The sequence below is a fragment of the Dermacentor variabilis genome, chromosome 3, assembly GCF_050947875.1.
Source record: "Dermacentor variabilis isolate Ectoservices chromosome 3, ASM5094787v1, whole genome shotgun sequence".
NCBI lineage: Eukaryota > Metazoa > Arthropoda > Arachnida > Ixodida > Ixodidae > Dermacentor > Dermacentor variabilis.
Window position 1 is genome coordinate 12,323,849 of NC_134570.1, and position 23,634 is coordinate 12,347,482.

At 43.5% G+C, this 23,634-nt stretch overlaps 1 protein-coding gene across 27 annotated transcripts in view; it reads right to left on the minus strand.

Moving 5' to 3' along the window:
- The window catches only part of trol (terribly reduced optic lobes), a 623,238-nt gene that overhangs the window by 301,642 nt on the left and 297,962 nt on the right, over nucleotides 1-23,634 (minus strand). For 16 of the 27 annotated variants that reach the window (XM_075684186.1, XM_075684204.1, XM_075684193.1 and 13 more), the window contains 7 exons: nucleotides 12,975-13,121; nucleotides 11,557-11,703; nucleotides 11,001-11,141; nucleotides 7,228-7,371; nucleotides 6,220-6,354; nucleotides 2,516-2,659; nucleotides 1,671-1,802 (listed from right to left, as the gene is read on the minus strand). In XM_075684186.1, coding sequence (XP_075540301.1) covers nucleotides 1,671-1,802; nucleotides 2,516-2,659; nucleotides 6,220-6,354; nucleotides 7,228-7,371; nucleotides 11,001-11,141; nucleotides 11,557-11,703; nucleotides 12,975-13,121 — 990 coding nt within the window. The remainder of the gene's footprint in view (nucleotides 1-1,670; nucleotides 1,803-2,515; nucleotides 2,660-6,219; nucleotides 6,355-7,227; nucleotides 7,372-11,000; nucleotides 11,142-11,556; nucleotides 11,704-12,974; nucleotides 13,122-23,634) is intronic. The other 11 variants (XM_075684200.1, XM_075684205.1, XM_075684202.1 and 8 more) reach the window with 8 other exon arrangements.

Below are 23,634 nucleotides of genomic sequence, written 5' to 3' on the forward strand. Positions count from 1 at the left end.
CAACTACTGCACTATGCGGCGACATACACCCTATTGCAACATGTAATAGCCAGCTGCCCATTGCCAACAATGGCTGACTGGCCACTGGTGTTCTGCAACAGACTGCCCATAACCCTAGTTTTACTGTTCTGAAAACAACAGAGGACTCAGTCAAGAGGTTGCTCGCCATTTACTGTGCGCAAAATTTCTTCAACAGTTGAAGGCACAATGTATGTAATTTTTTGAACCACATATCGAAGGCTACTGCTGCCTGGACCTTCTCATGAGAAGTAGCAGGTGCCATAGGAAATGGAGCAATAAAGAAGTGGACTAGGCAAACAAAGCAGGTTGAACACTCAACCCAACAGTATCATCTGCAGCCATTTTGGATACCCAAACAAGCAAGAGCTATAGTTATGGCAATAAAGAGGATAATCATGTGTTGTGGCATGATGCTTTGTACAAGCCAGAACAATGAAGCATTTGTGGTGTAATGGCAATTATGAGAGGAGGGAGATGGCCTTAAAGGCAATAAAGCAGGCATCAGAGCTACACCACGACTCTGAGATGCTAGATACTTCAGATTGATTTCGACCAGCTGGCATCCAACGTGCTCCCAAGGCTCTCAATACACGAATGTTCATGCTCCCTTCTTGTTTGCAGCGCCTGTGCGAGATACTCAGCAACAGAATGCCACAGCAAATGCCACTAAGGTTGGTGTTGGAGGAAGCAAAGGGCGAACTTCAGAGACATAACTACTGCAGAAATCCTTGCAAAAGGTATGGCATGGAGCCCAGTGCTGCACACACACACACACATGCAGTGTATTTTCATCTTAAGGTTTTTAGGGCTTTCCTGATATGCTCCTTCATTAAATGTGCACGTAATGCACACACGTCTACATGCTCCATATTCATGCTGGTGTCTTTAGCATGTGCCTTTAGCAATAACAGCAGCAACAGACAGAAAACCATAGAGCTCAGAGCATCTGCTTTCAGCCACCTTGCAATGTTAAGTGCAGGCCATGTAAATGCCAAGTGAATGAAACGGTTACCAAAAACACATGCTTGAAGAGTGTATCATAACTGAACATTCTAAGCTAAACAGGACTACAGCAAAACATTTTACAAGGCAAGTGCTGGCATATCTTGAAACATCCTTGGCATCAGAAAAAGACAGCTGCCCATGCAGTGCACAAGTGAATTTTTGGTAGAGGAAACCAGCACTACCTGCAGAAATGTTTCCAAAATCTGTGCTACCTGAAGAGCAAAGTCTGAATTCTTACTACATAATGCTTTCAATTCTGTTCAACCAGTTCAGTTTCATTCTGGTTCACAGCGCAAAAGCCCTACCTTAGCACAAGCATGTTTATTTACAATTTTACATCAGAAGATATATGTTGAACCTACATATGCATTGAGCAATGGTAATCTCATAAAGCCATAATAATCTCATTAAGCACAGACATGATTGGACTTCATCCAAGCATAGTATGTGCGTGTGTGTGCACGTGTGTGTTGAAGAGTGCCTTTGTACACTATGGCAAGCCCAGCTCAGACCAGTCCTAAAATATATTTGTGCTGGAGATTATTGCTGTAGAGGGACTTTTGTTGCAATGCTTAATGATCATGCTTTCTTTCACAGCAAAAGCAAAGCATACAGCACACAGTGAAGCATCGATGGCAACATACCACAAAGCTCATCGGAGCCGTCTTTACAATCTACCTCTTCATCACAAACGTATGACAGAGGAATGCAAGTGCCATCACGACAACGAAACTCTGTTGAATTGCACAGGCTCCTAGAGGCATTCACGACTTTGTCTACAAAGAAAGCATGCCAGTTTCACAAGAACAGGCAATCAGTGTGCCCGCTCACATTAGCACATTGCACAGTAGCCGAGCTAAAAACCCATAATCAGCTGACTTCACGCATTGGCAAAGTAGTAAATGGCAGTCAATCAATGGCACAAAATAAGCAGTAAAAGCAACCACAGCACAAACATGCGAAAATTTCACACTATCAAAGATGGGTAACATCACCAAACTACTGGACATAAGTCTTTTCGGAGGGTCATTCTAGCTGTAATGCAATTGATTGCTCTAACGATAACACATGTGCTCATTAGAAACAAGCAAATCCAAAATCAAGTCATTGCTTTAGGAGCTCCTCCTGCAACAATTGTATACTAACAGAGTTATGTATCCTTATGACATGACAATAAACTGACTTCATGATGTTTAGGAGGCTATTGTCAATGTTGACGTGAACAAGTTAGTCGTACTATGGCAGTAAACTACATCAGGATTTCTTATACAGAACACATTTCATCAAGATGAAGTTTCCTAGACATTTCAAGTAACCATAAAGCAATGTGAAAACCAGACATTATGCAGTGCACAAAGAGCAATATAACCAAACATTAAATCAGAGGGGACACACTATTGCAGACAAATCACTGATAAGAAGGTCATAAAGCTAAGTGGTAGACACACACTACCCAATATAAACATCAAGGCAGGAAGTTCCCCATTACCTCCACCTGGCACACCTGGGCAGTTCCTTTCATCAGATCCATCAGCACAGTCAGGACGGCCATCACACTTTCCAGAATGATCAACACATCTGCGACCATCACAGACAAACTGGTGGTGGCCACACTGGAATCCTTCCTTGCCTCCTGAAAAGAGTTCGCAAATAGGTAAGTACCAAAACCAATGCAAATGGGATTATTGATAAGATGGACAATAAGGTGAAGCAACAAATTATAGCCTTGGCAAATTGTCGAGATACTGTTAGGTGCAGATACATCATAAATGAAGTGCACACTGTATACCAGAAGCCCCTTGCCTACGCAGATATCCAGTTATGATGACTGATTGCGAAGTTCTAAGAAGAAAGTGATCACTGAACAGTACAATTAAAACTGTTCGTGCCAGCATGTGGTGTACAAGAAGCTAACAATGTGAGCTATAAATCCAGGCAACTGCATGAAAATGTGTGAAAACAAAGTACATAACCTCACAAGATTCACTGAGGGTTTAACATAAATGCACAAGAAAAATGTATCTGAAAGCTTGTGCACCACTGTTTGCTGGTAGTTTTTCGTAATTCGTTATTACATTTTACAACTACTTTATAGTAGCACTAGCTTAGGCTTGCAGTTTTTTTTGTTATCACATTTGACAACCATTCTATGGTAGCTCCAGCTTGGGCTCATTTGCAGGGGTTCATATCTTTAGCCTATTGCATTACACAGCAGGTAGCTTCTATGTGGCATGCTTTTGTATCCTCTTTGCATGAGAAATTCAGCATACACAAAATCCAACCCTGAAGTTTAAGAGGTTCCATTGCAGAGATGTCCACATTTTAACCATTTGCGGTTTGTTCAGGACATACTGAGTTGCATTAATAGAGTGATACAGTGGTCAGAACTAAAAAAGCAGAGTTAACGACTTGTTAATGATACTGTACTTCAGGAGCTAAAGAAATCAATGACTATAACTAAAAGCTTCTTATTGTTTAAGTTCTAGGAATAATCTTGAAGCATCACTCCTTGACGAGAAAAAGACATAACCAGTACGACGTCTGTTAGAAAAGTATCCGACCTTTGGCCGAAGAAAAACTGGCATAACTGGAGCGTTGGAAACCTAATCACCCTTAAAGTAGTCTTCTTGGGACTCCAGTAGTCTTCTCTAAGTAGTCTTCTTGGGACATAGTTGGAAGCATTCTGAGAAGGGTTCTTTCGGAATGGAGTTTAGCTCGGCTGTCGTTGCAGCCATAATGTCTCCTCTTGTCTGAAATCGTGCTCCTTTCAATGGCTTCTTGATTTTGGGAAAAAGCCAGAAGTCGCAGGGGGCCATATCAGGAGATTAAGAAGCCTGTTGAACTACAGGAGTCTTTTTCCAAAAATGTCTGAATCAAGTGCGAGGAATGTGCAGGAGCATTGTCATGATGGATGCGCCAATTTCCTGTTCACCAGAACTCCGGTCTCTTGCGCCACACAGCATCACGTAGGCAACAGAGGACATCCCTGTAGTACTCTTTGGCGATTCTTTGACCCTGTGGTGCGTACTCATGGTGTACCACACCGCGGGAGTCAAAGAAAGCAGTCAGCATCACTTTGACGTTGATGCACATTTCGCAGGCCTTCTTTGGTCTTAGTGACGTGGAATGCTTCCACTGTGATGACTTGGTTTGCGGATCGTACCCGTACACTCAAGACTCGTCACCAGTGATTATGGTGTTCATGAAGTCTGGGTCACTTTTTGTGGAATCCAGCATGTCCTGCGACACTTCAATATGAAGTTGCTTTTGTTCCACTGTGAGCAGCTTTAGCACGAATTTTGCCGCAACTCTCTTCATGACCAAATCTTCGGTCATAATGGAATGTGCAGAAGAAGTGCTGATGCCCACCTCTTCCGCAATTTCTAGGATAGTCGCACAACGGTTCCACATGGTTTCCACTTTGCTGTCGCCCAGTTTCTGGCAAAATTTGATGCAGTAACACTGCTCCAGTCGCTCCGCCATTTTCCTTGCAATAAAAAACTGACGAGAGCACTGCGCACTACCTCACTCAAACGCTGTGTCCCAGCGACTGACGCTATCGGCAGGTGGGAAAAAATTCGCGCATGCGCACGAAGGTTCAAGGTTGGCTGATGCAAGCGCGCTTGTTTCATATCCATCAGGTGTTCGCAAAAAACAAAGGAAGGTCGGATCCTTTTTAGCAGACCTCGTATAGTACCAATGTCTTTGGAAAAGATTATGCATAACAATGGATAACTTTTTCTTAGACCCAAGTTAAAGATGACAGCTGTAGTAAATAAATGGGAGAACAATATTACTAGGAAAAAGCAATGACTATCGAGATTTCAAAAGAGAAATTTTAATCTGACAACTACAACTTTACGCTATCTCTCCTGAAGATATGCGACAGGACGAAATAGACGTTAAATTTTGATGGTGTAGGGAATTGACAGTTCCATAGGTTAATATATTAATTTTATCCCATTTTCAACATTAACTTTTCTTGACCAACCATTATGAAAATACTATTTATTACCTTGAACACATGATGTATGCTACCAATTCAACAAAAAATTTTGTCTACAAGCATCTTCCATTGTAGGGAATATTTTGCTCTTATTTCTTGTGAGCTTTGTAATCCACTCCTGCTTGGGCCAAACTTGGCTTGCAGTATGAATGAATGATGCTTGCTTAAGTTGAAGGCAAAAGAAAATTTAAGATTAGTTTACGACACCAATAGTTAATTCTTGGGCTATAGACAAATGTCTCTGTGAACGGCTCTTGCTTTCGAAGTATAGCTTGAAAGTATTTATCAAGCAGTCACTTGGAGGTGAACACAACTAAATTGTACCTAACATATCAGCGCATGGGCGCATTTGCATTCTGGCTGAAATGCACTTATTGTAGCCATGTATCAAGTGTGCAACTATCTAGAATATTTCACATTCTCTATTCCCCTCTTCTCCCAAAGGACTCTACATTATTGAGAATACCTGCATAAGTATACTACATGTTTGGTGTTTTCAAGACAAATGGCCCAGAACTAGTCTTAGCCACAAAAGAATTGGCCAACAGTTCCACACACTTCTGAGCTGCCAATCACTAAACGGCGGCCTGGATGAAGTAAATTTCTTCATGTTTTCATTCCAATTTTGCAACAGGTGAACCACAGCACGAGGCACAAGACTTAAGTGAGGAATGGATGCTGCGTATACTTTATCTTTTGTTTGTCGGGGCGATTCAGACGTTCACCTGACAGGCAAGGCTACCCAGTAGCCTGAATTTCCATTTTAGTGTTGGTTTTATCAGGTGGACTATTTGAGCACATATAGACGGAAAATAGTGGCACATAGAAGTGAGGTCCTGTGCAGCTCAACTGAGGTAGCACATTTCAAGAGGTAATTGAATCATTTCATATTTAGGCAAAATGACACCTGCACCAGCAAACTGCACCTTCTCAATCACCGAAAGCCTACACACAACTAATTTACATGGCTTTGTTTCTTGCAGTTGCTCTCTTTTTTTACATTATGCATATTTCCAACATGGAAGTAGTCTATAGGAACAGCGCTTGCTCTATGCACTTCTAGGACCTCATTTTTTTGTGCTCGAGTTTAAAAGAAGTGAAAGCTCCTTTTTATCCTCAGTCATTCAACATGCCTAACAATGTTAAGGCCACCAAGGCAAACTAATGCAATGTTGCACATGCCATACCATCGCTTTCCTCTTTTGCACAGCCTTGTTCATCACTGCCATCAGCACAATCGCGATGGCCATTACACTTTCCAGACAAAGGAACACAGCGCCTGCCGTCACAAACGAAGTGACTGGGACCACAAACGGAATGAACTGCACAAATATGAAGAAAAAACAGAACAGCTTGTGATCAGCTAAACAAAATGCATCTTTGGGGTAATGAGTAATACATAAATACATAATACAGGCAAAAGCAAAGAACAAGAACGTCAACAAAAGAGAAGGAAATGCTGAAAACTATTATTTACATTGTGGCTCTGCTTGAACTTACACTAGGGAATAGTAAACTGGCTTATACTGGTATGCTAACCAATCCAAATTAAACTTATTTCTTTGCCAGAAAAGAGTTATCACAGCAAACCAAGACCATATTTTCCAACAGTATATACCAGCACCTGGACAAATTGCTTACTTTCTAACACAGTGTGGCCTTCTATTTATAAGCAGATACGCACACATAAGAAAATGGAACTTAATTAGACATTCTATTAATTACCATGTGTTGTTTTCTCGTAACTTATTAGCTAGCGAAGCATCTTATCGCAGCAAGAGTAACATGTCTGCAGTTCAAGAAATTTTGGCCCTCTACCAATGACAATACTTCTCAGTGTCCGAACATTTTACTAATAAAGCAAGCCAGCCTATTACATTCATTCTGTAGAACTACTGTATTAGTTGTCAAAAATGAATGAAGTATATCCGATGTTTCTAAACTACATGAAGGTTCCTTTTCAAAGCTGACCTTTTGATTCCCGTCAACGACTGATGACAGCAATCCACGCACAGGAGCTTTCCGATTACACAAAGAACATCAGAGGAAAGACTAGACTTAAAAGTGAAGTCTTTCTAAGGGTGCTTTTTGTTATGGTTAATTTTGTAGCACACCAATCTAAACTAAGTAAACATTAGATTAAAAACTAACAGATTAACAATGGAAGCATAGCAAGCACTTCAAACATTTTCCACCTTCTCTTGGTGGGCAGTCATGTTCATCAGTTCCATCAGCGCAATCAGGCTTGCCATCACATCTTCCAGAAGAGTCCACACATCTACGACCATCACAAACAAACTGATTGGGTCGACACTGAAATCCAGGGGCGTGGGTAGGAACTGCATAACGTTTTCGAACAGAAATAACAAAGGTATTAGAGAAACAAACAAAACAAAGTGCAGAGAGCAAAAAAAGCCTAAATTTTGACAGGCGAGTGAACTTTCTGAAGCAACAGTTTAGAAGAGAGGTGCTGTGGTGGATGCCCCCTAAGGTTCGTTATAAAGAGCACAGATATCTATGCAATGAATCGCTCATGCAGCATGAAAATTGAGGCTGTCATGGTTAGAAGCTGAATCTGTGGCCTCATGATCAGCAGACAAGTGCCTTTGGCTTCTGTGCAGGTACTTCCTAAACATTGTGGAGATGCGAAAATCTCGCGCGTCCCCTGATATGTTGTTTTCTCCGCATGTGTCGCGTCTCTTGTAATACCGCTTCTCCGCGTAGCTTAGTGCCGGCGGCGGTCGGTCGGGTTGCAGCCCATTACGAGAGATGGCGTGAGTGCGGCGCTGCTAGCACCACCTAACGGCGGGGTTGGTCGGGCGCGACAGGGAGTAGGCTGTTAAACTTGTTAAATAGGAAAAAAAAAAACACTTTAATGCCCTTTAGTTTTGTAGGACAAAGAACATCGAGCTCATCACTGAAAGTGTGTATTATATACTCTCAGCAATCACTTGGTTAAACATGAATAATATGCAAGTTTTCAAACAACAAAATGAAGTATTGAGGCTAGTGGCAGCACTAAGAAACTCATGGTGACTGCATGCTGGAAAAGCAAAGAAATAAATGGAAGTGAATGTGTGCAATTTGAAGAGTAAACTTAAATTTTTGTTGGGCATTGCAATTTTGGTATTACTGCCTGTCAATACAATGTAGGTCATTGTAACAACTTTATGCCAATATACAGGTCTTTATTAAGGAAATTCTTGTACTTCTAGGCTATGCTCTCGAAGGGGGCACTTGTCAGGTGCTAGTGCTGAAAATTTATAGAGAAAACACATGAAGCAAGTACAAATGATCTTTGAAGGAGGCAAAAGGAAAGAAAGTACGTAAAACAGATGAAGCAAGTACAGATGATCCTTGAACGAGGTAAAAGGAAAGAAAGTACATAAACACACATGTGAACGTGTGTGCTGTAGTGCCAAGAGGAGAGTAACAAGAACTATATCTTGTATAGTAGACTATGCAGTAAAGGTACCCCTTTCTTTTTAAATTAACAAAGCTATCCGTTGCAAAATATTTGATGCTGCAAAAGCCTTAATGGCAGAAAAAAAAAAGGAGTGCAGCACTTGAGACCAACTAAGATCATGTGCTGTGTTCACAATGTTTCAGTGTTGTCACATAAGTTAAATGTTATCCCTGTGCATATCTAAAAATGTTTACAGAATTAAAGACTGGCAGAACCAATCTCACTATGAATGCCGATGGTAGTACGAATATAATAGGAAAAAAATGTAGCAAGCAACACACCACGCAGCCAATGCAGAAACGCATCATGCATGTATGCAACTGTGTTCCTCTCGCGTGCTTCTGAGATGCTGCACCATATAGCAGCACTGTTGTGAAGATCACACATGGTGTGTTTTGAATATCTGAATCTATATGAGAGTCATTCTGCTCAGCACTGGGGAAATATGAAAGTTTCTTTTCATGTCATTGAAGAGTACGTGGCACATACCCAGTGGCAGATATCCACTGACCCAAGTTGATCCGACAGTTGAATATGAACCAGATTTCTTCGGCACAGCAGCCCGATGCTCTACCCATTAGACCACGGACTAACGAGTGACCATATTAAAATTCCCATTCTCCTTTCATCTGTGCCATAACCTCACTGCAAATTCTGAACATTTGGCAATTCCTTAGGTGACCAACTTGAATAGAGGTGCATGAATAGCTGGGGCACAACATAAAACACAAAAGCACTCAGGAACAGCTTTAAGTACCTAAACCCCAAATAGTGAACTTCAATAAATTTGGCATCAGTGAACTGTGCCATCTTTGCAAGTTTCAACAGATTCCATCTTCAGTGGAGAAAAAAGGTTACTACTTAATGTGTTGAGCAATGTATTATGAAAATGCAGACGACAGGTCGAGAAAGTTCAAAAGGAACATGTAGTTCAATGCCTTTGTAATGAAGCCCTTGGGACCTTAAAAATTTCTAGTTCAGGTCACAATCAGTGTAAATAACGCACGTTTTACTGCTCCCAATACTGAAGGCCAAGCATGTTCGTGTTAAATAAAGGTAGTATTCTTTCGCTGAATTCAGGAGATACTTGATGAAAAAAGTTGCTAATGTTATGCGGCCCAGTTTGGCCCAAAAGAATGCTTGACTGCAGCCATCTGAGAAAGTTTTGGCAGGCACTTGCATGAGTTATGTCAGCTCCTGATCGAATTGGTCAAAACCGTCTGCTGCACCAGTAGGCTTCGTCAGTGTGCTTCAGCTTGTTGACAGAGTTTGTGAGTGTTGGTGCCCAGTTTCTACAGCTCACTGTGCTTAGCACCGCTACTGAGCACAATTGCGACAATCTTTGCGACAATAATGTTGATCTCCTTTTCGCTGGCTCACACTTATTGCACTGACCCAGACCCCTAAATCCACAGGCAAACAACCTTCTCATATAAGTGTGTGACTGTCTGGTCAGTTTTCTTTTTGGTGCTATCACAACTACTGCAGAGCTGTGGAGTGCAGTAGCAGCATAATCTTCTAAGCGTGTTTGTTGTAAAACAAATCAGTCGTCAAGGCTGCCCAATTCCTTTTGTAGTACAGGCTAATTTATTGCATCAGTTATTGCTTAGATGTGCTCACAATATACTGAAGAGAGGAATTCAGCTAGAATATGCATAATCTATCAAACAGATCACATTGTTGTAAAAGCGCTCAACTGTGTATATGGTAGTGAAAGGTGTGCTTCTGTGTTTATGCTCTCAAGACCATGGTGTAGGTCCTCACTCTCTTCTAGATGCTTTATTTCTTCATCAGACCCTTTATTTCATTATTCCTTTAGACTGCTGCTATTGGCCGATAGCTGACATAAAGCTGCGGTCGGCTACATGGCATAGATACTGCGGCCACTGCGGGGTGCCGCCACATCTACGTTAACATCGAAAATGACATTTGAACTGCATGCCACAGTGACATTTAGAAGGCGGAGTGTTGTGGGCACATCCCACTGCACCGTAGCCTTTGCAGTGCAAGGCATTGAAGAAGGAACGGGAGCACAGAGGAGGCCGTGTTTGATTGCCAATGACTCCAGTTCTGCTGAACGCACTGAAGTACTTTCTGCGGCAAATTATTTTTGAAATTGCCTATTTTCACTTTAAATGCATTTATCTACTTTGATATAAAGTGGTTCAGGGCCCCTTTCAAGCAAATTATGCCCGCTGTCATGTCTAAGACGAAATGCCAGTGAAAAATAAAGAGGTCTTCTGACAAAGTAGAAATCGGGTAATTTTTGTTTTAATTATTCATAAACAAAGCTTAAAAGCAACATCTGTAGTGACAAGATTGCAGCATATGTTGCAAGACTAGGTTTTAATTAAAATGCCTCTGAATGCAAAGGGTTTGTTGAACAAGGCATTGATACTTTAGTGCAAGCCAAGTGCAGAGTAACAAATCACAAAAATCAGCAGTGCACAAAGGAACCGCTATACTCAGCATGAAACAATACTGCCTTTCAAGACTAACCACCTTCATGTGGGCAGCCAAGTTCATCAGTTCCATCAGCACAGTCAAGGTGACCGTCACATCTTGATGTGTCAACACATCGGCGAGCATCGCAAATGAACTGATCGAGTCCACAAAGAATCTCTTCAGAATGGCGAGGGAAAGCTGTGGCAAATGTTGCCCAGGAAAAAAAGGAAGTGTGAACAAAAGTCCAGAGAAATGAACTCATTTTCTAATTCAACTTCTGCAGCACCTATCACTGACATGACTCAAGTGAATTTTTTTCTAGTTGCACTAGCATAATAAGCCAGAAAAAGTGTTAGGGTCAAAATCAAGAATTGCATATCAGTCGAATGCTTGGAGACACGCAACTCATTTCTTGTAACTGCTTTCAGTTCAAAGTCTCTAAACAAATTAGAGTAAGATTTGCACCAAGCAATGCAAGAGTAACTAACAAAAAGGTCAGCATTCAGAAGCATAGAGCAGGTTTGTGTAGACCTTTCACTCTGCCTAGAGAAATACAAGCAGACTTCACAAAGCAGTGAAACACTGAAAAAGTGTAACACTGAAGTACCACAACCTTCGATCGATGGGCAATCATGTTCATCGGTTCCATCAAGGCAGTCTGGGCGACTGTCACACTTTTGAGACAGATCAACACAGCGGCGGTGATCACAAACAAACTGATGCGGTCCACATTGAAATCCATCTCCATGAAGTGGATGCACTGCATAAAAGGTGCATGGATATCAAATAATAGATGTGGGCAGAAGTTAATCTTTCATAATGTCCCCTGATAGACATGCCAGTTGAAGTAATGCCACTGAAACTGTTCAGAGAAGAATAACCTGCTCGCAAGGCCCCCTGAGAAAGTCTAGCAAAGCAGCTTTCCAGTTCCACCCTTCATGCCAGCATATGAAGTTCAGTTGGAACACAAAAGACTTGCCCACCCAAACAGTAACATTCCGGATGCTGGAGTGGAACAGCCTATCCAAGTGCACTCCACTCTGTCAGCACGTAATCTCCAAACTGAAGCAACGTGCATGCCAAAGATGCGCATTAAAAAAAAAAAAAATGTAAGCTTTCACAAACTGCCACATAGCCACCATAGCCAGAATCTATGCAGAGCACTTGCCAAGCAGAAGCTTTAGAAAACACTGGACAGAGACTACTGAAACTATTTGGACTGCTTCCACTCAAATTGCGAGGAAGGAAACCGGAGAGAGATGCAGATAGGCACTCTCCTCAGCATAGGAAACAGAAGCCAATGAAGCACTGATTTTATCTATGTGCTCAGTAGTTTCAGATCAAATAATCCTTTAGCACTTTTGCAAAGCTGCTATTATGACTACTATCTGCAGGTATGTTCTACACTACTAGTGTTTGCTCAGCACCAAAACTGTAGAAAAGCAGACAAAATTCAGCGAAGCTTGAAGGCCATGTTTGAGCCACAAAGAATTTGAGATGGGAACTTCCAGGATGAAGCACATTGCAGTGTCCAATTAAATAAAAGCAACCAAAGTGATAGGCCGGTAGCAAGTCAACATACGAAGTACTTAAAAAGCTGCATATGCCGTGCATATAAATACCGAGTACACCCGACTGCAAAAGTTCAATGTAGAGAAATCGCTACAAAGCTACACTCAGTTTTGGCCTTGCCATTCAGTGATATACAGTCGGGTTTACACAGTAAGTACAGACATGCATCTCTGAATCATAAGGATTACGTGTTCGCTGCGATAAAATAGTTTGACGGTTCTGTGGTCCACAAACTAGCAGGCAAGTTACCATTCCTGGATTCCATCCACAACAAGATACAGCAAATGGCTTCTAAGGAGATGCAGCAGTCAGTTGATGACAACCCCACAATTTATTCCAAGTAAATTGTGATAAAATTGTGATGAATTAGTGTAAAGGCTAAGCAAATGGGCACCACCACTAATGCAGTTCTCGAGAAGCTAATTCAGCAGCAATGAAGCTACGAAAACAACTTTTCACCTTCAGTCGATGGGCAGTCATTTTCATCAGCTCCATCAGCACAATCAGGGTGGCCATTGCATCTCTTTGATACATCAACACACCGTCGACCATCACAAATGAACTGATTGTGTTCACACTGAACACCTTCACCATGAGGAGGAGAAACTGTGGAGAGTGTCCAAGAATCAATTGTAGATAAGTATCCCAAGACCCAAAATTTTTCAAAAGCTGGAGCACATAAAGTAACCACTCAAGTTTACACCAACACAAGCAATCCAGTGGTAGGTGTGGACAGTCATGTGCAAATCAAAACAAATGTACGAAACATTCTGCTTTTATGCAGCAATTTTCTAGAGGCCTGACATCACACCAACATGATAGCTAGGAAATCAAGCAGCACAAGTCTCTTGGCCTCTGTACCTGCACAGCAACAGCGACCAGCTGAATTGCTACCGAAGAGTGGTTTTAATCACTCATCAGTGCAATTCACCCCAATGCTCCTAGCAATAGTTAGGAGGCGAAACAAATTCTATAAAAGCTTGCCCAAGAAATTGTTTTCCTTTTTTGCATGCTGGGGGTAGGGCATGCAGTTTCAACTTATGTTGCTGCATTATAATGCTGAAGATATCGTAAGTGAGAATTTATTAATAAGGCAGTACTGTACTAGCATCACTAAACCTTGGAAGTGAGCATTTGCATGATGGCATAGTAAAATGGCCACTGTAACACAGGAAAGCCGTCACTTGAAAGAAACATCAGAACACTGACATGTAAGAAACAACGAGTTTGAATGTAGTACCACAGAAAATCAGAGGGTACACAACAGGAATATGAAAGACAAGAAATAAATACCATTTTGCTAACCCTGCCCAACTCACTCATGTCAAATAATTTAAACCATTTCCCTAAAAAAGGTGACAGCTAACTGCATGTGCCAAGCTTTTGTGCGGTTAAGTTAAGCATTTTTTCACTTATTCACCCTGCTCCTCGCTTTCCCTTTCCTGTTAACTGTGTATATGTGTTCAAAACAAGTAATAATAATACAACTAAAAAACCCCTTTTTTACTTGTCAGGAAGTGAAGTGAGCTTTGGAAAAGATGTTTAGGATGTATCATATGTAGGAAATTCAGCTCACCTTAGCTCATTTTTTATACTAGTCTTACTTTCTGTGTGTGTGTGTTTGCAATTCTGTATTTCTACATGCAAAAACAGTTTTTCAATCATTATTTTGATCATGTGGTGGGTTCCCAGCATTTTGCTGTGACAAATGCTTCCACAATTTCTTACCTGCTTGCAGTGTAATAAATTGGGAGTAATATTAGCAGGAAGGGATACTCTACAATATATCACATCCATGTCATTAATCAGGTTATGTTTAGTGCCTAGGTCGATTAATCGCAAGGAACCCTGATCATTAGAAAAAATTCATAGAATAAAAATGGGATGGATCACATATGGCAGACATTGTCAGCTCCTAACAGGAGGCTTACCATTATCATTGAAAAGGAAGGTGTACAATCAGTGCATTTTTACCAGTGCTGACATATGGGGCAGAGACTTGGAGACTGACAAAGAGGCTTGATAACAAGTTAAGGACCGTGCAAAGAGCGATGGAACGAAGATTGCTAGGCATAACGTTAAGAGCCAGAAAGAGAGCGGTTTGGATCAGAGAGCGAACAGGTATAGCCGATATTCTAATTCACATTAAGAGTAAAAAAATGGAGCTGGGAAGGTCATTTAATGCGGAGGTTACATAACCGCTGGAGCATTAGGGTTACAGAAAGGGTACTAAGAGACTGGAAACGCAGTCGAGGACGGCAGAAGACAAGGTGGAGCGATGAAATTAGGAAATTTGCGGGCGCTAGCTGGAATCGGTTGGCGCAGGACAGGGGTAATCAAAGATCGTAGGGAGAGGCCTTCGTCCTGCAGTGTACATAAAACAGGCTGGTGGTGGTGGTGATGATGATGGTATTGTAATGATGGCTGATTCCTTATTTTTTCTTAAAGGCAATGTGTTTGTAGAGAACACAAAAAGCATGGTTGTTGCAATGCTACCATCAGATGCATGACACCAAGTTCATTATGTAGAAACAACTCTAAGATGCAATAACTGCATCCACAGTCAAGAGTACATATGCTACTATATACTTACACTGGATGCATAAAGACAATAACAATTAGAAAAGTTGTGCACTATCAAACCATTTTTCATCATGACATACCCATTATATTCACTTAGTCCGAACACTGGTAAAGAAATGGAGTCAGAACAACAAATGTAGCTAATGGTTTAGTCCTACAATGCTTAAATGCAATGAATCAAGAAATCTATGATTGTTAAGCATACTTGCTTGTACTACTGTTCTTTCCTTGAACATGATATGTTGCACTTAAGTACTGCCATATTTCGAAAGATTAAAACAGTATCTTGTAGATGATTCGGCCTATTTCCAGTTCTAAACAAACATTCCGAATCAGTTTATTACTTGGTTTTTAGTTTGCTAACCCATTTGTTTCCACACTCTGCGATCCACTGGCCGCGACAGTCAAGGCCAAAGAGGGAGCGACTGGTGTCACTGAAAAAACGGCTGTTTCTGGCTATTTTTCACAGATTATAGCACATTATAGGCTATTTTCTATTTGTTTTGGGGTTTCGCACACTAGATCGACTTATTTGTCTTGACTTTCAGCAGGAATTCTTTGAAACAATGAAAAGCTTCCTGCTCACCAGACTGCTCTGTTGTAGCCGCTGAAGTAACAGTACAAGTAATTTCCTCTGTGTTGTCCTTGGTGTATTTGTTTGTTGACTTCTTATTATACAATTAATAAAGATTGGGCCCCTCTGTTAATCCCTTTCTTTCTTGCCCAAGTTAGTGAAAATCAAGTTGGGAAGCAGCCAAACAGTTGTTTTGCTTTGTATTCCCATGAGGCCAGCTGCACTAACAGTGCACGGTTTCTTCAGTGGAGGGAGTGCTGTCTATGCTTGACAGCACACATGCACTTGTGTGTGGAGGCTGTGGCGTGAAACAAGAGAAGCAAGGAAGATGTATATCATGTGATATACCCTTGCAATTAAGACGCCAAAGCAAAACCGAACAGTGAACTAGACAACCATTTTGATTGGAGAGGATTGTTGTACTCTTGTGAAAATCTGGCCAAACTGGTAAAGACCCTAGTGGATGGGCTTACCGTCTTTTTTTTCTGCTAAAAGAAAGTGCTCCAGCATACATGATTTCACGCAGTTCTTGGCAGATATGACACTGGATTGAGTTGACCGTGATGTTCACAGCAAAGAACTAACTGCAGTTTTATCTACTTACACCCATGCACTTGTTGACAGTCTTTAAACAAAGATGGGACTGCTCAAAGGGAGAGAAAAGCATTTGAAGGTGAGGAGGTGGAGGTAATTTGACCTCTCCCAATTGTGGCAAAAAAAACATGGAGAAATGTGTGATGAATAAATGTGTTTTCAACTTCCCTCACATGTATTGAGTGTGCATATAAAGTGAAGGACACAGTATAAAGGAGACAAACAGCTAAAAAAATGAAGCTGTTGAGTGCACCAGAGCCCCTATCTACAGCATTGCCATTTCTACACTAAAATATAAGTTCTCCAAGGAAAAGGGATACAAGGAGTAAATTTCAACTAAATGCCTTGAACACTTCACACTGAACTTTATGGGAGAGAGAAACAATGAGAGCGAAAAATAAAACAAAAAACACACTAAACACATTTTTACTATGCACTCGCGTAAATGGATCAATTCAACTGAAGTAGGTGAAACGTGTCAAAACTGACCAATGCCGAGAAACATTTAATTATAAACTAAGTGCCGCATACCAGTGGTCGTTTATGTTAAATTGCACTATTAAAAATCTTAAATGCATGCTTTTCGATGAAATAACAAAATTACCAGTTCATGTACTGTTATTGCACAACATGAACGCGGCATGTAATTATTGGAAACAAGATTAAAGTAACCACATGTGGCCCTATGTGAAACTGGCCAGCTCTCCAAATCACAAAACACCGACAGCACATGCTTTTATGTTAAATCTTTGATCCCTTACTGAAATATTCAAAGTGCGAAATAATAAAAAATTGGTTGACGCAAGAGGCTGCATTTCTACCAGAAAGCTTGCCTTCGTGAACAGCGTTTTGCTTAGCTGCCGTGGTGCCGAGCAGCGTCTCATCTTTGCATGTGTAGCACTTGTGCGTTCCCTGTGGCGCACCAGGCATTGCACTGTCGAGACCAATGTAGCGACTGCGTTCGTGCCTTTTCCATTTGTGCTTCGACGCTGCGTATGTTTGTGGCATCTCTTTGCATGTCTAGCACTTGCGCGTTCCCTGTGGCACAACAGGCGCTGCACCTTCGAGACCAATCTAGCTACCGCATTCGCACCTTTCCATTTGTACTTCGATGATGTGGTGCTCGCTGTACATGTTCGCAGCAATTATACGCTTGCGCATAACCCGTGTTCACGAGGTGAAACATCACAAATGTTTTAGTCAACAGTGTGAAATTGAGCGAAAGAAAGTGCAAACAGATTTTATTTCGACAAAAAGTGCAGCAGACTCTGGGCAGCTTGCACGGCTCGTTTCTGCCTGCGATTGGTCGGGCGCCTCGTGACGTCAACAATGGTGTTCGTCCGGACTGACTGCTGCCGCTACACACGAAGCACGGTGCAAAGTAGTTTGGTGCTGTGTTGCTGAGAGGGGCATGGACTATTTCGAGTGCTTGCGTTTCTCTGAGGAGTTCGGCGTTAAGTCCAAACCCCACGAGAACGATTTTGCACGTGACGGCGACGGCTTCAAGCGACAAAACGGGTCGTCACTTGAGCAGATCCCTCGGCGTTGTCACTCAATCGCTCATTTCTAGAAATCTAGAACTCGTCACCCGGAAGTGCTACGAGCGACTAGCCAATAGTGCGAAGCCCGAACTGGATGTACATAACTCAAGTACTACTGTTGTCGCACGGAATGAGCAAACTATTGAATTTTACAAGTGCAAGAATAAGAACCTAGTGCAAGACCTTAAGAAATATTTTATGCTCCTTCTTACATTAAAATACATCAACTTAAATTGATAAAGCATGCGTGATGCTAGTTTCGGCGCATATATTGCTGCCCTCATACCAGGAAATAGTCGCTCAAAGCAGTCGCTTGAGTGGAGTTCGGCTTGTAGACGAGTGAACGCGACAGCCATCGCCTCGCTTGTCGCTGTCGCGTGCAAGATCATTTGTATGGGGTTTATACTTTACTCCCTACATGTGCGAACCGATTGCGAAGAGCCGGCTACTGCAAGAAGCAAAAAATGCTGGTGCAAGCAGTGCTTCCCACACGAACGAAGGCGAAGTGTTAGCATCTCCTTGTTTTGGAAATGTTCTTTGGCGAGTATGTTTTTTGCTAAGCTGCATTCAGCGATCCAGTGAGTACGTTTCCGTGCAAACAACTGTAGTGTTATGTTCCTGCATGCCTCCTCGTAGAACGTAAGCAGTGATGTGATCTTCGGCATTTGGGCGCTGCCCCAATGCTGCCGGCAATCTACACAGACTGTTTAAACGCGGGTAAAGTTTACCGGCTCTTGTAGCACGTGTAGTATAGAACCTTCGATCATCAGCGTGCCATCTGCATGCTACTCGTAACCGGCGAATTCCGTCTGCTACGTGAGAGGGTCGGTTTCTCTATGTGTGCGAGAGAAGGGGGAGCGCAGCGTTCTGGCGTGAGCCGGCTTTCCAACAGAAGCAAACTTTACACTTGCACTGCGTTATGGTAGCTGCATGCAGGCTGTTTCACAACACACGTGCGAATAGAAAATTCGCGGTGCTTGGCGATGAAACCTGCGTCAAGGGTGGGAGATAAACATGCATTTTCCGTTCAGCGTGCTAACACGAAGGAGAACCCAAAGCACACATTATTGATAAACTGAAAGTAATCGTCGTCACGAAAGTGGTTAGAGCACAGCACTGTTTTTGAGCGCTTGAAGTTGTTTCGCTTCACGGCAGCCTCCCACTTAGCTGAAAGCTTCTTGTCTTGCGGGAACTAATGGAACATCGGAACATCGTCGCGGCCACCGGTGTTCGTGCAACTGTAGGCTGCACAGAACGCCGGCATGATCGGCCTACAAGTTCAATTGATGCTGTGCACGTCAACTACCACTCTATATACACACAAACAAAGGAATGTAGGGTCGAGCGAAGCAGATTAGGACGGCACACAAGCAGAAATAAGCACGGTCAGGCACGGTCGCGGAGACTGCGAAGGAACGGAACACCAGTGCTGACGTCACTATGCCGTGGTTTCCAGTCTCCGCTCGCATCGTCAGTGTCAGCAGCAGGGCGCGGCACTCGACGGGGAGGGGGGCAGAGCTACAGCGCAATTTTAACCGACGATTACGTCGCTCTTAAGTGAAAAATCCCCCCCAAAATTTTACCTGCATGGTTTATAAGGGTCCCGCATCCGTATATGAATGTCTTATTGAATTCGACAGACTCTTCAGCTTCCCTTTAATTCATGCAAATATATACCTGGTGAAAAAAAAAGAGGGGGGTAGAGAGAGGGCCGACTGCAGCTGTCTTGAACACAGCCCGACCTGGTGCACAGACCACCTTGCACACGCATCGATGTTGAGACACTGGATTGCACCTATTCCCGTCAGAGTTGGTAACTCCGTGCTGTTTCCAAGTCCTATGTCACCACTGTGCCAGTCTGTCTATTACGCGCACTGCATTAGACACCACCGCACCCCGTTCCTGCACTCCATTCTCCCTCCCAAATCTCAGTGCTAGCTACTGTATATTTATTTATTTATTTATTTATTTATTTATTTATTTATTTACAAATACTGCAGCCCGAAAGGGCTATTGCAGGAGTGGGTGAATACGAAATGTGAGAAAGAAAATCACCATAGAAAAGAAGCATATGTGAGTAACATGACTAAGAGGAGCACTCAATGGCATCCCCAAATTCTCTATGTGGTAAACAATGGATGGAAACAGGCAGGTCATTCCAGAGTTCAATTGTCCGAGGAAAAAAACTATTTAAAAGTGTTGGAGCGAGCAAAAAAGACTGATAAGTTTATGTCATTGCTGTTTCTCGTGATTAGGGGCTTTGCACGGGTCAGGTATGTGTTAGGGGAAGCATAATGTGGAGAGTAAAGTAGAGAGTGTAGAAGTTTCAGAGGATTAATGTGACGACTGTGGGAAAGAGGGGTTAAATCGAGCATATTTAGATGAGATGATGGTGATAACATTCTGTCAGAATGGCGGTATATGAAGCGAACCGCCCTTTTCTGAACAGATTATGCTCCATATATTGGAGGCAAGCTCCACCAGTGGAAAAGCTAGCGCTACCGTCGGCACGATGTGGTACGAGGGATCACGTGGACACAGCAGCCACATCAGCTGCTTCGGAAGAGCCGAAGCAAGCTGAAAATGAAAGTTGATGTCTCGCCTGCACTGTGGTTCTGATTAAGTGGGGATTTTTTCCCGCACCGAGTGTCTACTTGAGAACGCTTGAAAGCACTATAATAGGAAGTGGCTGCCTTTGAAGGCGCTGAACATGGCAGGCTACTGCTCGGTATCGCAGGGCCGAACGCATGCTGGAGGCATGCAACGGAGCCTGGTGTCAGCCATCACACGTACGCGTGGGACAAGAATCAGCGTGTAGCTTGGATCATGAAACTTAGAACCTGCAAGCAATGGTTGGCTAGAACTCTGGTGTACAGCGAGCACTTCTGCGAGAGAGTTATGATACGGCGTCAGGGCTGCGATGTTCGGTGTGTAGCAGAAAGTGCGCAGATATGCTCACCCGCGCACGTTGCCCGGTTAAGGTCAGGAAGTTTTGGTCTATGAACTTGATACTAATTACTGGCAAGTTCACTGGAATAGAAAGGGAACCGTAAAAAGGACATTAAAAAAAAAAGACATGGCATATGCTTGTGTAGCCCCAAACAATGAAATGTACTGGATTAAGAAAAAATGTGTGCAGCTTGCACTAGTGGTGCAAGGCCTGAGTCAACAGCAGAGCTTGTGATCACCTAGCTCTTACGTGGCTTGCTGAAATTGTAGGTTTTGCAAGGTTATGCTAGATTTTGCCAAGTTGTCTTGGTGGGCGTGACACTGGAAGTTTTCGAGCAGTCGCAGACTCGGATTGCTTTCTTGGCGATGTCGAGCATTCAGACGCCGACTCTCGCGTTCCATGGACTGAAACTGGTTTCTCGACTTGGCGTCACATCTCAGCCGCAGCTTTGGTGCAGCGTTCCCGATCGCATTTTTACTATTGCTAGTAAGTACAGCGGGGCGGGGCATTTCTCGAGGTGCTCGACGTTTCTGCGCAGGCGTGAGTAAAAACGGGTGCGAGAGAAAATCTGGGGGCCTCTGCTCCTTGAATATCTGACAGCCTAGGCACTATAATGGAGGAGTTTCTTCGCGCATGTTGTATGTGTACCGACGCCTCTTCGACCCATCTGCTGGCCCCATATGTCAGATATGTGGACTGGAGAAGGAAAACCTGGAACATTTAGTCCTCCGGTGTGCCCGTTTGTGCCCGCGGCACACAGAGGGCACCACACTTCCGCTAGCACAGCTAGCACTAGAGTTACTATTGGCGGCGAGAACCGCCGCGCTTGCGCACTATGAGGAATATAAGGTGACTCGCTCCTTATAGGCACGGTTTAAGAAAGTGTATCCTTACACCGTGCTTATAGGTTTGGCTGTTGGCACTCAATAAGAAGACCACGTGGGAGCCCTCCTGGGCATTTCTGTAAGTACTCTCGAAACCAAGGGATTTTTTTTACTGTTAAAATAAATCTCGACAAACAGAAAACACAGATTGGTTTACAGGCACTATCCCTTTAACGAATACATACAGTGAATGCCCACTGTGCGCAGTCGCCACGATGAAGTCCCCCGAACCGGCTTCTTGCGTAAAAGGTCTGCTATCGCTGAGCGAACTATGTGAAATGTGTAATTATAGTAGGCGGTCTATATAGCTAAATAGAGCAGAACAGAATGATGCCTCAATGCAGTGATTGCACAGGTTCGTGGTGACCGACTACGCGTCTGCATCCATGCCCGCGCACTATGTTTCACTTTCACTGCGAGCGTGTTTTCGCACCATGACACGAGCTTTAGGCCGTGACATATGAGCATGTGACAGTACGCCAAGAACCGTTGTTGCGTGGACACTATCAGAGCTGTTCAAAAATAATTTTGTTATAACTATGGACTTCGACTTGTGATCTCCCGTCGCGACGATTCAATCTTTTTTTTCTTCTGAGGTCTTGGAAGTTGAAGTACCATTATTTATCTAGTTGCATTGCACTGTATGTTATTGGTCTTCTCAGTGAAGAATTACCCGCTTTGTCTTTCTAACAGTGGAGCTGTTTAAGCTTAGTTCCGCCGTGGAGCGTTACCAAAAAACAGCCCAGGTGTGCGCCGTCTCACGTTGGCTAGCAACCACCTGCGAGAGCACCGAGCCCCGTAACCTTCTCGCACCCCACCCGCGTAGGGCGGAGTCGTGATGTCACAGCCGGCGCGGCGACACCTCTCGCCTCCTAGTCCGTGCTAACGTATTGCTGCCATGGGAAGACCGAAGAAAGCCGCGGGCGCGAGAGAAAACCTGGGGGCTTTTGCTCCTTGAATGAGACTCTGCCTAGGCACAACGGAGGAGAGAGAGAGAGAGAGAGAGAGAGAGAGAGAGAGAGAGAGAAACTTTATTGCAGTTGTAAAGATTTGAAAGAGGGGTGGTCGGAGCCTCTCAGTCCAGGGCCCCACTGGCCTCTGCTGCCTCCCTGACCTGGCTTATTAAGGACTTTTGTCCTGCCAGGTCGGAGCGGGCGAGCTGTGCCTCCCACTGCTCCATTGTCCTACTGGTATTTGGCCTGTGAGGGTGCTTAGTGCACTCCCAGGTTATGTGTATTAAGGTAGGTATGCCACCGCACCAAGGACAGTTGGCCCTATAACGAGTGGGATACATGGCGTTCAGCAATTTTAAATGAGGGAACACCCCGGTCTGTATTTTACGCCAATCGGCGGCCTCTTCTCCGTCAAGTTGTGGGTGAGGCGGTGGGTATTTTCTGCGGACTCCACGCTGATGAGCAAGGATGTCTTTGGCATTTAAATTGGTGGAATTTTGTGAGGGATAGTGCAGGTGGTTGGGGTTAGAAGAGGACGCCGTCACTCGGTTAGTGAACCCTCGAGCTAACGCGTTAGCCTTTTCGTTCCCCTGTACCCCCGCGTGGCCCGGGCACCAGAGTAGGCGATGATGGTGGTTGAAGGATTTGGGGATTATCGCTAGGCTAGCCGCAGCCACGTGCCCCTTGAGAAACATGCGACATGTCTCCTGGGAGTCCGTGACCATGACCGAGTCCCTTTGAGAATGCTCCGAAACATTACCGGGTGAAGAGGGATGTGCTGCTGATATGCTATAGGAAGATGTTGCTCTCAGCTTCAGCTTCCCGCCGCTCCAGGAGGATGTGGACTACGGTTAGCCTCTCCCCCCCATCTACCACAGGCTGCAGGTTCATATCCAGTAAAAATTATGGGTGCCATATGTGTGTCCTATATTGAGACGACAGAATAGGGCATCAGTTCACTGTGTCTTTGTAGCAGAGGTCAAAAGCTGTCTACTTTGAGACTTAAGATGGCCGCTGTCCGCTTCTACAGCGAGTATTGG